The sequence below is a fragment of the Carassius gibelio genome, chromosome B15 (assembly GCF_023724105.1).
Source record: "Carassius gibelio isolate Cgi1373 ecotype wild population from Czech Republic chromosome B15, carGib1.2-hapl.c, whole genome shotgun sequence".
Taxonomy (NCBI): Eukaryota; Metazoa; Chordata; class Actinopteri; order Cypriniformes; family Cyprinidae; genus Carassius; species Carassius gibelio.
Window position 1 is genome coordinate 2,141,730 of NC_068410.1, and position 16,327 is coordinate 2,158,056.

Here is a 16,327-nt window from a genome sequence, read left to right on the forward strand (position 1 = left end):
CACTAGAGCAAATTATTGTTAATTCAGAAATAATTTGCTGATATAAAATGTCAAATTAACAACCTTGACAGCTTAATTTCTGGTACAGTGATAGATGCAAGTCAAATGTACATTAGATAAAGAAATATTAGGAGAAAAACCCATTCAAACAAAGGCCACAGAAAGCACGGATGGACGCCTTACCTGCTTTCGTTCACGTCTGGGCGGAGCTTGCTGCTGTTGAGGGGGCGGGGCCTGTTGCTGCTGGGGGGCGGGGTTTATGATGACGGGCGCCGGAGCAACAGGGGGCGTGAACTGGGCCTGGGCGGGGTAATACGCCCCAGCTGGAAACAAAAATAGCACAAATGTCTCAGAATTTCTTAAAATGACAATCTGTGCAATCATCTGATTCAGATTTAGAAATCTCTGGAGTCGCCCGAGGTGAAATCTCACGAAAAACGTTGAACTGTGAGTGACACACACACACACACACACACACACACACACACCACCCTCCTTCAGCAAACACACAATCTGCCAAATTTATATTTGAACAGCACGCCTTCCAAAATAATCTGCATACGCACTGGTGGTCTGCACAATACAGTCGTTTTAAATGTCCTTAAAGACACAGTACGGCCAAATATTAAAATTCTGCTAATTTTTCATTCCAAATCAGTTTGCGGTTAAATATAGCAGCTGTTCTCCATAATAATACAGCTCAAAGTGATCAACACCAACTAGGCTCCAAAAAAGTAAAAGTAGTTAATTTCAAGTTTTCTAAAGATATTATAATGCTTTGGTTAAAGACTCTTGATGATTAATTAGAGCTGTACCAGATTTAAGAGTTTATTTTTATTTTTTGTAATTTATGGAGCTTGTTTTGTAGTTTTTATTTTATTTTATAGTAAACTTTAGTTAATTAAAACCCTAAAACTAAAACAATATACTTTTATTTAAAATGTAAATAATGAATAGATGAAAAACTTAAGTGAATAATAGAAATATTGCATGAAATTTAATTAGGTTGAAGTACTAAAATATATATATATATACACTTCACCGATATTTTACTCATGATTATTTCTAGGGGTAACAATAATTGTTACCAACATGTATTTGAGAAAACCAATATTTCATCATGAGATTTCACCCATTTTTAATTATTTTGGTTCAATGAAAGGAAAGATTTGTGATTTTTTTTTTTAAATAAAAAGATCAAAAGGATTAATAATGCAGGTTTATTTTCACAGCCTTCTTAACAAGATTACCAATGATTCGGACCATGATTGAACTTGATTTGCAAATTCAAAAATTATTAAAAATATATATATCTTTTTTTAATATTTCAAAACATTAATAAATCCTACAAAAGCACATAAATAATACTACATTTGGCACAGGATGATGAATGCATGAATATACTTCAAACCTTTAGTTTGTATTTAACTTAAAAAAAAAAATAACAATGGTGAGTAAATACTGATCAATTTTACATTTTTTTGTGTACATTTATTCCATTTTAATCTGTTGTATTTTATATTATTGTTTATATGTTACTACATTTAAAGTTGTGTCACTGCAAGACAGTGTCAAAAGTATAAGCTATTTACATTTATTTTATTTATTGTGAATATTTTTTTTTAATCTACAGCATTTTGTTATATAATATTGATTATTTTATCTCTTTATTTCTATCATGTTGCTACTTTAAAATTGTTGCTGTATTTTGTTTCTATATGCAAACAAAAATGTTAATAGCAGTACTTCACAATATTTTTTTTGTTTGTTTGTTGCATTTTATATTAAATTTTCATGCAAGTAATGCCATGCACTTTAAAATTCTATCAAATGTATTTTGTTTGTGTTGATGCATAAATATGGCGGTCTTATGCTAATGAACTAAAAAAACACTGAAACCGTTTCGACAACAAAATGCCCCGAATATTCAGAGAGGGAAAACGGTCAACTTCACTAAAGCAGTACATGAATCAGTCGATCCGTAAGGCTCAAAGTGATGTTTTCCACTGTAAGAAGCTCAAAAACAAACACATATACACACACATGTGACCATGGAGCACAAAACCAGTCATAAGGGTCAATTTTCGAAATTGAGATGTGTGCATCATCTGAAGCTGAATAAATCATCTCTCCAGAGATGTGTGGTTTGTTCGGAGGACAATATTTGTCTGAGATACAACTATTTGAAAATCTGGAATCTGAGGGAGCAAAAAAATCTAAATATTGAGAAAATCATCTTTAAAGTTGTTCAAATGAAGTTCTTAGCAATGACTATTACTAATCAAACATTAAGTTTTGAAATATTTACAGTAGGAATTTTACTAAATATCTTCATGGAACGTGATCTTTACGTAATATCCTAATGACTTTGGGCATAAAAGAAAATTCTATAGTTTTGACCCATACAATGTATTGTAGTCTATTGCTCCAAATACACCCCAGAGGCTCAAGACTGCTTTTGTGATCCAGGGTCACAGATATGGATTTATTGCTTCCTGTCTCCATACGTACCGTAATCAGCTGGACTTGTGCCGGGATAGAAACCAGGAGAACCGGCCACCTGATACTGCTGAGGAGTCACATATGAGGGACGGTACTGAGAGAGAGAGAGAGAGAGAGAGAATGAGAGAGAGAGAGAGAGAGAAAGAGAGTGAGAGACAGAGAGAGGGAGAGAGACTGACTCATCAAAATCATCTGACTGTCCCGTTTCAGGCCATTTTACCCTCCACCCAATAATCCTCCCCCTTTTCAGAGTTGCACAATTAGGAACGGTACAGAGTTTAGAAAGGGGAGGAGTCAGCAGAATCAATACACTGTGTGGGAGGGGTGTGTGTGTGTGTGGGGGGGGGGGGGGCAGAACATCCTGTGCTGGAGTATTATAGATTAACAAACTAAAAATCTCCTGAAATAATATAAGCTATAAAAGTATATACAAAACACACTTTTTTTTAAATAAGAAATAAAGAAAGAAAAAGACAAATAAAATATAAACCTCTAATTTAAATTATTAATGAAAACTCCATACAATGGAATCGGTTTTAAAATATTTTAAAATAAATACATAAACCAATAAACAGACATGTACATCTGCATGATGTTAAAATAATTTGTATTATTTTTTAGATTATTTTTAAGAAATTCTATTGTGTTTAAATTTTTCAGATTAATAAATGAAGGCATAATTTTATTTATCTTTTAATTATTGAAAAAATAAAACATTTTATTTACTATTAAAGTTAAAACATGGAATAAATGTAAAAAAAAAATACAGTTTTCATAATTTTTGTAGTAATAGAAGTAGCTTACTGAACAATATAACTTTTTATTTATTTGTATTGTTTTTATTTATTTTCTGTTTTCATTTTTAATTTAGTTAAGGTAGTTTTCATTGCACATGTCATTGCACAAAGAAATTTGTTGAAATTTTACATGTTGTAATCATTCTGTTAAAAACGAGATTCTAGCAGAAAAATTATTTAATTCAAGCATATTAAGGATATTTTTGCTCTTACCTGGTTAGATATATAGTAAGCCGTGCCTTGTGAATTGGGGAAGCTGATTTGTTGCTGGGGAATCATCATCATCTGGGAGGGGCCAGGCTGGAACACGTGAGGGGGGCGGGGGGGCCCGTGCGGAGGGGGGATGGACCGAGGGGCGGGGCTTGACTGGACACGCCCAGAATTGGCGGGTAAATTGGGCCGACTGGTATACTGGTACGGCTGAAATTAGAGAAAAACACAAAACACTTTACTTTTTAAGCTATATTAATTATTAAATATTGGATTCGGTATTTACATTTCAGCAGAAAATGACCTTAACGAATAGGGCTGGGTCTATATATCAATTTTAATCATTTCTTATATTAATGAAACGATATTGACTCTTAAATCCCTAGAATCATAGTCTAGCCTGTTTTCAGTTCATGGACAGAACATTGAAGGGCACTTCCCGTTCAATTAATCGCGAAAAACTTTGTGCGTTGATACTTTTAATATGAAACAAAGTCTCAGATTTCAAATTCTGTTCAGTGTGTTGCAGTTTTCAAACAATAAATACAGTTTTGGTGCCGTTTAATGTGGAGAGACAGATCGTACGTGAACGGATCATCTTTGCTTTATTACTAGTTATGGCACAAAATAAACATGACTAAACATCCGAAGGTAAAGTAAAAGAAAGAGCACAACTTTACGATCCGTTTCGTGTCTCTGATGTAATCGCTCAATCAGTGTTTCAGCCACACAATTACGTCAATAAAACGACTTTCTAAACAATGTCACATAATAAGTCATTTACGTCAGAAACAAACATATTCGATGACCATTAACTTGCATTTAACTATGCACCATATAACATATCCATTCTAATTTTTACTGTTCTTCAATGTTTAATTTAGCATTAGTTTAGAGAATTTGTGTACCATATATATATATATATATATATATATATATATATATATATATATATATATATATATAAAATGTATATATTTATATATATATATATATATATGTGTATATATATATAAAATTGAATAGGAAGAATATTGTGAACGAGAATCAAATCGTGAAATCTGTGTCAAAACCCAGCCCTATTGAAGCTTACGTTTAATTCCTTGAGGATAAAACACAAGTGTGCTGTTTAACTTATATTACGAAAGTTTTTCATATTGATTTTAAAGAAAGATTGTTGTGGAGTGTAAGAAAAGCGTTACCTGCAGTGACCTGAATCCTCCCTTCAGCAGCACCACACACACACACACACACACACACACACACACACACACACAGCAGAGGAGCAAGAGAGAGATGAAGTGTGTGTTACTCACTGTCACAGACAGTTAGAGGAACAGAGCAGCATGCAAACACAGCATTCAGCACTGTTCAGATTGAGACAACAACATAACGGCCAGAAACATACTCTACACGAACACGACCAATGCACTGCAAAAGATGGATAGCGTTTCTGTCTTTAAACTAGAAAACTATTATTTTATCATCTTACTCTTTCCCTTTCTCTTTTATAAATCATTTTTATTTCTTATTAATTAAATTATCACTTATTATTATTATCATTTATTATTGAAGTATTTTACTTTAACTTTTACATTTTATTAAAAGTTTTTAATTCAGTTTGCTGCTTTTTTCTTTTTTGAAATTATTTTTTTTCTTTTCAATTATTTTCTTCGTTTTTTAAATTGTTTAATTTAATTGCATTATATTTCTCTTTCAGGTTTCATTATTTATTTTAAATTATTAAAATATTAGTATTTTCTAATTATTATTATTGTAATTTTTTTAATTTTATGAATTATTTTATTCATAATCTTTTTCTATTTAATTGTATTTATCTTATTATCTTTCTTTTTTAAATTAAGTTTAATTTCTTCATTTAATTGATCCTCCTTTTCTAACGTTTTTCATTTTTTTCCCTTTTTTTGTACTTATAAATGTATTATCTTGCGTCTTTTATTTAAATTAATTTTATTTATTGGAAATGTTGTTTGATTTTATAATTGTAATTTTTCTTAAGTTTCCTTTCTTTTAATTATTTAAATGCTGTTTCTTTTGTATTTTAAAACTAATTTTACTCACCTAACTTTTTCCTTCCTTTTAAAACATTTTAAAAGTATGTTTTATGTAGTTGTATTTAACTCTGATTAATCAGGTATCTACATATAAACTGTTCTTTAAACTTGCTTTGCAAAATTATCTTAACTACTGCTCAGAAAGAGAAGACTTTATACTAGCTTATGATAATTACGCAACACTGCAATAACAATGACGCAGAGAATATTTCTGGTCTTGTTCAGTGTATGTGGGTGTGTTTGTGTTAGTACCTGTTGTGGTAAAGCTCTAGGACCTGAGGCAAACTAGAAAGAGAAAGCCACACATACAGGTCAAAGGTCAAGAAACTGAAGCAACACCAGCCACAAAAGCATAGGAAAGATCCCGTTTTCCCAGAAGCACCTCAATCGCTCCAATCTCACACACAACGAGAGGTCAGGAGGATGCAGGACGACCTCTGAACTCAAGTATAGATGCTCTAACATTCACAATCGTTCAATGTTCACTCGCTGATAATTTTTCTGGTTTGTTCAAATATGTCAGGCTAGACTTTTCAGGACAAAGCTTGAACCTCAATGTTTTCACAGGGATCATTCGAAAAGTCCATGAAGTAAAAATCCCATTCAGAACCTCAAAGACTCAAAATAATGATATCAACCAATCACAAAAATGTAAATACTATTAACTTTAAAACTAATTTTGCGATCTCTAATCGTCTTATAATCTGTTAATTTACATTTGATTATTATTTTTAAGACAGAAGAAGTATTGTTATTAACTAAAAATACAAAAAAATATTTATTCAAATAAAACTTATTTCAGTTGGATGGCAAGGCAACATTTATTATTTTAATTTAAAGCTAACATACTTTGAGCAAAGCAAATTAATATAAGCTAGACAGACATTAAAAACCCTAATAAAATGACAAAAACGCTTACTAAATTACTAAAACAAATTTTAAATGTTAAACAGGTTATTAATTAACAAATACTTTAATAGTAAATAAACAACACTTATTTAATTGTGTATTTTAATTTTTTTAATTTTCAGATTTATTCATTTTTTTAATATTAATTATAAAAAAAATTATTGGAAAAAAATCTGAATGTACTAATTTTCTATAAAATTTTAATCTATCTTTGAAAGTATTTTTACGGCAGGTTTCCCCAACAATCATAGCATTTAAACTATTTAAAAACATATAAAAATAAAACACTTACTAAAAAGATGAAAGTGTATTTGTTTACCTCCTTGTCATGTAACCACTGATTCTGAGAACTGTGACCATATCAATGTGCTTAATTATTGAAATAAATTAGAATCTCGGTGAGACTACAAGTAAATATTTAAGCTCACAGATTTTGGGAATCTCTGCTTTATGGTGTTTTTCTGATGCTTAAGTCTTTAATATCTAAATACCTTTAAAATGTATATTGAATGTAACACATTCTGGCTGGTTTGGTTCTTTCTTGAATCTTGAAATGCCAATGGGGAAAACGAATGGGGCAATGACCCAGCAGGCCCACAGGAAGTGATGCGTACCTGTCGGGGTTGAGCGGCGGGGTTCATCTGTGGTGGAGGGGTGCCGAACACAACCGGAGCAGGAGGAAAACTGGGCTAAAGACAGACACACGTGCACCATTCAATCATAAGAGTAATCCAGAGAGATTGAGAGTAAAGACGCACCGATAGCGAATTTCTCAACCGATAACCGATAATTCAAAACGATATTTGCCGATATTAAAGGAAAAAAATATCTCCCAACTAATGCTGTAAACTAAACATTGGTATGCAATGAACAACAACACTATTACATTCACTGCTTTTTATTTTCAGATATTATATATCACACGTCTGTATACACTTAATTGCACTTTAGGTCGTTTTCATAAAAACTGAACTTCACGACAGATTTATTCAAACATACTTCTATAATTAACAGCAATTAAGCTCCCTCTAGTGTTTTCATAGCTAACTAATGAACTTTGTTGAAGCGATTATATTAGACACGTTAGATATCGGTAAGTTGTACTTTATTTTTCAACATAACTACTGATGTTCATTCATATTTGTTTTGTGTTATAACTTGTATTAAAGCGAAAGAGAGCACATTTAAATGCAACATTTATTGTTTTTCAAATATACAGGATTTAAAACTTTGAGGATTTGAGGCACATTACAAATGTTTAGTGAAGAAAAAAAAAAAAACATCTGACATCTCTGGCTTGAAGTATGCGTGGGTAATAGCTTATAAGTTCAAACAAAGTAAATCTTAATGCTAGCTAAACTAAACGAGATTTAAACGCATAAAGCTTTCAGTATCGGGAACAAATTCTTCAATTTTATAAAAAAAAATTTGCATAGGTTGTCAGTGAACTACGGCTCTGAGTAGTAAATGCTGCTAAAGCATGTGATGGAGAGTTACTTGATCACAGAACTGGCTTTACTGACAAGATCTGCATGACTATCTCATTTGATTAATCGTGCAGCCCTAGATTTTAATACCGATTATCGGCTGATATATAGGTGCATCCCGGATCACAGTGACTGTACAGTTACCTGGGACAGACCCGGGGAGGGCGCGGGAAGCGGGGCGGAGGGGGGTCCTGACAGAGGCTGAGGTGCCTTATTCATTTCACCCGGAGCATCTGCATCGAGAGGCAGCACCTACAGACAAAACCTGAACCAGAGAGAGAGCGAGGGAGAGAGAGAGAGAGAGAGAGAGAGAGAGAGAGAGAGAGAGAGAGAGAGAGAGAGAGTGTAAATGATTAATGCTCATCTGTACGAACAGAAAGATCTGAGTCATGCTGAATCATCGGACAGCATTTGTTAAAGCTCAAGTGTGTCCTTTAGGATATTAACCGTTTAATCGTTATTTTCTGAAATGGAAAATTATTAAATTGGGATTTTGGGAAATTTACCGGAATTTACCACCCCTTTGCAACCCTAATATTAAAACGAAAAAAAGTTTGCATGTGTGTTTATGGTTACACTTTATTTTAAGGTGTCCTTGTTATAGTGTAATTACACATTTAAATCATATAATAAAAAATAATATATATTGGCTACATATACTACATGGTTAGGGTTAGGATTATAGTTTGTCTTTGGGTTACTTGCATGTAATTAAGCATCATTTAATGTAATGTGTAACAAGAACACATAATAACACAAAGTGCAACCATGTTTTTTGTTGAGTGTCATATTAAATCCATCAGGCTTTTATGGCTTATATATGTAGGAAAAAAGTTCAATATGCAATTTGCTGCAGATGACCAAATTATGATGCTTGTAAATCAATTTTCATTACAATATAGCAGATATATAATATATATAATATATAAGATATATAAGATATATAATATTTCTAAGTAAAGTGTGACTGAAGTGATCCAAACATTTAATGCAATAAAATCCAACATTGAACTGAGCTGGATGATGACATCACTGAATTCAACAATGAAATGCTTGTTCGTAGGGCTGCACAATTTGTAAAAAAAAAAAGTAATGATATAAATATAATTATACAACAACGATAATATTATTTTTTTTGTATATTTTTTTTAAATTAAAGAAATCAAGAAATATATTGCTATTGTAATAATTGTATTGTGCTATAAAATAAACATTCAGCATTTAGTAGAAATTATAAATAGCTATTTTTTATTATAATTATTATTGGCCAAATATCAGCCGATTAATCGGTCAAGTTTAGCATGATGATGTACATTTCTATTGTATAATGAAAACATTTTAAAACTAAATTATTTTACATTTTCAATATTAAATTATTTTCAATTAATTGAAAGTTAAAAAATGTATTTATTAAACTAGATTAGATTCATGAATTCGTTGACTTTTTTTATAGGGCACTTTACAACTGCACCTACAGATCCAAAGTGCTGTACAAGCAGCATAGAAAAACAAAACAAAAAACAAATAAAAAAACAATATACAATTTAGTTATACATCAAATACTAGCCCAACCTCTCAAAGGCTAAAGACAAGAAGTAACTTTTGACACAAAAAAACATTTAATGAATTGATCCCCCTTTAACTTTAAATGAGTTTGAAGAACTGTTTATTCTAATAAAATTATTGGGCTGTAGAATAAAAATTTTAAATGTTATGAAATATATCTGTAAAATTACAATTAAAACCAGTCTAATTTCCTTCATTTTCAAACATGAAACCATCAAGCTTTTATTTCGATAGAAGACCAATATATAGTATAATATAATAAGGATGTATTTTGTTGTTTGTTTGTACATATCAAAATATCTACATTTCATTATTATTAATATAATAACAAACTTTTTAAACTATTATTAAATAAAAATGCGCATTAAATAAAAAAAATAAGAAATATATTATTAAATTTAATTACAGACAAATTACAGTGAATTACAAAAACAATCCAGATTTTCTGTAAACTTTAAAAAGTTTTCCCAAATTTACCAGAAATGTTCTGCCCCTCTGCAACAATGTTAAAGAATATTATTACTGTATCTGTAAAATTACAAATAAATGATACATGCATTAATTTCCTAATTTTCAAATGTTAACCAATCGAGTTATTTAGTGCTCCCCTAAAAGCATTAAACTAATGATTATTTAGAACTGAACAAATCTGGTAAATTCTTTGTGTACCTCGACTGTAGTTCGTTGAGGTCTGAAGCTAAAGCTGCGTCCAGCTGCACCTCATTCATTATTTGGCTTTGTGTGTTTGACATGTGGCTTCATTTGTGAATGAATCAGAAGAACAGGACTGCGGCAAGAGACCAGCTGAGCGAGACTCAAACTAGTTTATATGGAGGGGGTTCAGGAGACACGGCTCTCTTTACAAGAGCCAAATATAGAGGCAAACCTGCACAACTCTCACACACACACACACACACACGTTACTGTACATGAGAATACAGTACAGTACAGACTGACGTTTCTCACAGATACGTCATTACATAACACTTAAACACACCAAAAGCCAAGTTCAAATGTTTGTCAGGTTTCAAACCAAAGAGAAGATAATTAAAATGGCTCTCAATCAGCTCTATTTTCTTTTTTAATAATAGTTTCTGCTATTAAATCATATCAAGGAACATTAAGGAAACGATCTTCATTTAACATGATTCAGCGCATTTTTTTATACTCGTAACCAGAGAATGGGATTTCAAAGAATCTTCATGATGATGATTAAAAATGCAAGAAAATGAAAGAATAACTTTTTGTAGCCAATATAACATTTTAAGAATGTCCAAAACACTGCAGAAAACACTATGAAATATAAACGCTCTCCCATTTACGGAAATACACTTTTCTGTATCTCGTTTTTTTTTTAAACGAAATTAAAATAAAACCATGGGGGTAGTATGTTTTTATTTTAATCAGATCCTAAACACAACGCTATGGGTTTTCAATGGCTTAAGATGATGATGATGATATATATTCTGATTTAACTGAATTAAAACTGATCACAATATTCACTCAAAATTAATATTAAAAAACAGAATACCTGCATGCGTAAAGTGATAAAAAAAACTACAAACATGGCAGGTACGCGAGAGCGACGAACAGTTGGAGAAAGGGGTTTGAGTGATAAATAATAACCTGATGAAAACATATTTAATGTTATCTGCATTATACTTAATATGTAGGAACATAGTGAACTGAAATATGAATGGTGTGAGTGTGAAAAGATGATTAGTGTTCGACCGATATGGGGTTTTTGACAGCCGATATCTTAGAAAACATGAGACCGATATAAAACCGATAATTTTCTTTTTCAACATTTATATTTAAAAGGAATTTGAAGTCATTTGAAAATGGCTTAAAAATAATTGTGTAAAACTAAACATACTTTAGAAGACAAAGCATTCTCACAAATAAATATTTAATAAAAACATAAAAAAATAGGGTTATCGATTGGGTTTTTATTCGATACCGGTACCATTTCGATACTTTTAAAACGGTACCGGTGCCTAAACCGATACTTCTATAAAATTAAATAAATTAAATTTAAAAAAGCCTAAAAAGGATAACAATAAAGAAAATTTTAAAGATTTCACATGCAACTTGGATGCTCTCATTTCCCAAGATTCCCTTACTCGAAGACTAATAAATGTATTTCACGATCTGGGTCATTATTTAATACAAAACTGCACTTAATATTATTTCTACTGTATCTCTGTCACTCACTCTGATATTTAGTTAAGATGAGTGCTGTCTGTCACTGTCTTTAATCAGTCCTGTGAATTACTGTACGCTCATTCTTTATAAAGTAGCAACAATGTCGTTTCTAAAATACAGTACTTTGTGCAAAAGTCTTAGGCACATTAGTATTTGACCCAAAAAAAGGGGTTTAAGCCAGTTATTTATATCTTTAGTGCATCAGTAGGAAATATCAGTTTACATTTCCAAACATTCATTTTGCCATTAATTTTAGTAATAATCTAGTGAGATTATTGAATGCACAAGCAGTCAGACAACAGACTGAATAAGACTAAGACTTTTGCACAGTAGTGTATGCATAAAGTATGTATAATTAGATTAAGCATATTTAAATAAGTGTAAGTATGCGTTCATATGTGTTGAGGGCTAGATTGTCGCTGGAGGAAACAGCTGTGGTGTGATGAGCGGTGAACAGAGAAAACTTTACAGTAGATGAGAAACCGACTGCTCCCTCGTGACCTTTTGTAAACTGTATTTATGACAAAGAACTGCACACATCTGGAGAAGACCAAAGATGAAATAAACACATCATTAAGATGTTTTTAACCCAAATACGAATCCATAATCCATAATAACACTTCCTCCAGTGAAAAAGTGCTACTGTTGTCCCTCACATCAAAATCCAGCCACATATTTGTCATTTGACCAGTGCTTGATCTGTGAAGATTTCTCTCCTGATTCAGACCAGAACACTTCTTCACTGGAGGAAGTGTTATTATGGATTATTATGGATTCGTATTTCACTGTTATTATGGATTATGGACTTAATGCTGAATGTGTTTCATCTTTTGTCTTCACCAGATGTTAGCTGATGGACTGGAGTGCTGTGATGTTTTTATCAGCTGTTTGGACTCTCATTCTGACGGCACCCATTCACTGCAGAGCATCCATTGATGAGACACTGATGCAATGCTACATTCTACAAACCTGATAAGGAAACAAACTCATCTACATCTCTGACGATCCGAGGGTGAGCACATTTTAATTATTGGCTGAACTATTCAACCAGTAAAACAAACATACATTCCGGCCGTCTGCATCCGCACAGGCGCTGAAACTCCCACAAACACACTCACTCTCTCTTTGTCCGTCTTTCCTTTGAGAGTTTGAACACGGCACACTGCATAGAGACCTTTGGAGCATGTTGCTATTGGATACAGAACTGCAGTGAGACAGCTTTCAGTAATGCGACAGTCACACCTTTACACATCCAGCCGCTTTCACCGTCACCTTTGACCCAGAAGACTGACTCGGGCCATAACCAGTCATAAGAGTCACCTGAAAGCTGAATAAATCATCTCTCCAGTGATGTGTCGTTTGTTAGGATCAGAAAATATTAGTCTGAGATACAACTATTAGAAAATCTGGAATCTGAGGGAGCAAAGAAATCTTAATATTGAGAAAATCATCTTTAAAGTTGTTCAAATTAAGATCATAGCAATGCATATTACTAATTAAAAGTTATTTTTTTTATATATTTACGATAGGAAACTAAATATCTTCAAGGAACATGATCTTTACTTAATATCCTAATGATTTTTGGCATTAAAGAAAAATCTATAATTTTGACCCACACAATGTTTTGTTGGCTATTGCTACAAATACACCTTTTGTGCTCCGTCATCTAAAAATATCGGCAGCAGCAACTAATCAGAAACACAATGCATCAGCAATATTTGCTTATTGACACACACACACACACACACACACACACACAATATCTATATTAAAGTGTTTATGTGCATGCTTGTCTATTACAAAACATACTGTATTACAAAGGTACAGTGATGAAATCAGACGGTAACAGAATGATACCGATTCTCATTACATTCTGTACAAATGCATTCACACTAATACTGGCCAAAAACATAGTACTACCATGGTACATCCACACAAAAAAATTACAATAGCATTTTAATTTAATTGCAAACCTTTTGCTTTGATAAACCCACCATGGTATTTATATGGATTACAATTAAGAACAAAATAGCATGGTTTTAGACTGTACAGACAGATTTTTGGGAGGTTTATAATGGTATTCTTGAAAGTACCTTCTAAATCACATGCTGCGTTAGTTTCAGTACTTGCATCCCACAATACATGACCGAAACACAAGAAAATACCATGTTACTTCAATACAATACAGTACTATATAATATAATATATATCATGTACCATTGTACCATATCATGCATCATGCACTGATATACCATTGTACTCTAAAATACCCCCCAAAACATACAAATATATCACCTTATTGTTGGATAACCATATTTTTGACATGTATCATGGTATTAAGGTGGTACCCCGATGCACGTCGAATAACATCATGATACTGACATGATCTAAATTTAAAACACAGCGTTTCATCGAAGTATTCGTTAAAAACACGATATTAGCATGCTCAAGCAATTCATGAGACACCTGTCAGCACACCGATCTGCTGTATTGATCTCTACCGAGGGCCAGATTGAGTAACTCAACTAATAACTGCGTCGTTACGCACCGAACGCACGCACGCGCCCCTCGCGTTAACGTCAGTTACACACATACTCACGATCGCGCGCTCGTCTGAAATCGCTGATTTGACACCCAAACACAGTGCGGCTCTTTACCGTTTCTCCTTTTCTCTCTCTCGGCGTGTCTCACTGTCCGGTAACGCGAGACGTGCAGCGCGTCGCCATGTTCGCTCGCTCGAGCATGCGCCTGCCGGGACAAAGCACGTGGGTCGCGCGCGCAGGCGCAGCCGCAGTCACGCGCTCAGCATGATTCAACACTTCACGAACACACAACAACTCTATTTAAATGATCTCAGTGAACATTTATAAACTCATACACACTAATCATATCTAAAAACTGAATAATAATACATAAAGAAGCGCACGCGGCAGATGTTGCGTCATCTCATGAATAATTAAGGACGTTGCTCAAAGTCAAACACGTCTGACATGGAAGTGTGCTTCTGTGAAACCATCAAATCAAAGCCGGATGGAAACATATTCAAAATATGAATGCATATACATCTGACAATAATATGTATATTTATGTAATATATACTGTAATACACGTTTTATATATGAAGAGTTAATTTGCAAAAATAACTTAAAACTTAAAAATGTTCAAAAATGATGTTTTGTATTTGTTTTGTTTTTATCCTGCATTCCAATTAATATCAGTTATGCAGTTGGGTTGTTTTGATTAAATAACAATACAAAAATAACTATAAAAACAAAGCTAACTAACACAATAAAAACATTATAACACAATAAAAACGTTTGAAAATTATAAAAGTTACCTGTTTATGCAAATAAACTCTCTCTCTCGCACACACACACACACACACATATACATTCAAAAATATTAAAACTGTAAAACTGACAAAAACATTTATAGAAAAATATAATAGTATCTCAATAAAACTATAACACCCATAACATTACTTGAAATAAAACCAACTTTAAATTAAATAAAACACAAAAAAACTCTAACTCTAACTAAAATAAATAAAAAAACTATAAAGACATGACTACTAATAACTAAAATGAAAATGAAGATGGAAAGTATAATAAATAAAACTAAAAATAAAGATGAATAAACATTTTGTAAAGAAATATTTACAAATATTAATAAAAATTACAAAAAATAATAATAATAATAATAATTCAAGACGTTAAGAGCCATGATAGTAGAATCTCAGTAATATAGTTCCCCTGACAGACAGACAGGTGTTTCTCTGGATGTGTGGGAGTCAAGACAAAAACAAAACAAGTGTTTAGCACTGTGACATCATCACCTGAGAGACACCATTACTGACCGCTGAATTCATCACACACACACACACACACACACACACTCTCTCTCTCTCTCTCTCTTTCACACACACACACACACTCACTCACTCTCTCTCTTTCACACACACACACACTATCACTCACTCTCTCTCTCTCTTTCTCACACACACACACACACGCCGGTAATGTCTCGTGCGAGGTTGTCTCTTACCGGACAGGAGTTTATCGTACAGTGTCGGTTCCGGTCCGGTTCTGTACCGGATCAGTTGAACGATACCGAAAGAGACAGAAAGAAGACAGACCCGTCTGGACCTGACGGTACCTTTTCCGGCGGAAACCGGCGACTCGGGAACTTCCGGGATCACTGACAATAGGGAATTCCGATCACGTGACTGTTCAGCGCGGCGTGCGCGGAGATCTTTGCTCATGAATATTTGTTCGCTATCGTGACTGCGCGGAAATCAAATAAGTTAAGCTCATTAATGTTAATGAAATTAATATTAATATTTTTCGGCACAGGACCACGTCGGCATTCCGTCATTAATATTTATGAGTATTCCCATAGTAGGATTCGTAAACTGGGATTGGTCGAAGCTCACAGAGGCGTGGCCGTTTCCCACAGCGCCGCCTGGTGACCAATTTAGAAATAACACACACACATATATATATATATATATATATATATATAAAAGCTACAGGACATCAGTTTTCCTTAAATACATTATCTGTAAAAAATATTTTAG

At 32.9% G+C, this 16,327-nt stretch overlaps 1 protein-coding gene across 9 annotated transcripts in view; it reads right to left on the bottom strand.

Moving 5' to 3' along the window:
* Nucleotides 1-15,960, bottom strand: part of LOC127972367 (eukaryotic translation initiation factor 4 gamma 1) — a 39,434-nt gene extending 23,474 nt beyond the window's left edge. For 2 of the 9 annotated variants that reach the window (XM_052575817.1, XM_052575814.1), the window contains exons 1-8: nt 15,796-15,960; nt 8,125-8,245; nt 7,108-7,182; nt 5,837-5,869; nt 4,712-4,732; nt 3,513-3,719; nt 2,512-2,596; nt 184-323 (exon numbers count right to left, since the gene is read on the bottom strand). In XM_052575817.1, coding sequence (XP_052431777.1) covers nt 184-323; nt 2,512-2,596; nt 3,513-3,719; nt 4,712-4,732; nt 5,837-5,869; nt 7,108-7,182; nt 8,125-8,199 — 636 coding nt within the window. In that variant the 5' untranslated portion in view covers nt 8,200-8,245; nt 15,796-15,960. Of the gene's footprint in view, nt 1-183; nt 324-2,511; nt 2,597-3,512; nt 3,720-4,711; nt 4,733-5,836; nt 5,870-7,107; nt 7,183-8,124; nt 8,246-14,350; nt 14,548-15,795 lie in introns of those variants that run through there. The other 7 variants (XM_052575822.1, XM_052575818.1, XM_052575823.1 and 4 more) reach the window with 5 other exon arrangements.
* Between the last annotated feature and the right edge of the window lie 367 nt (nt 15,961-16,327).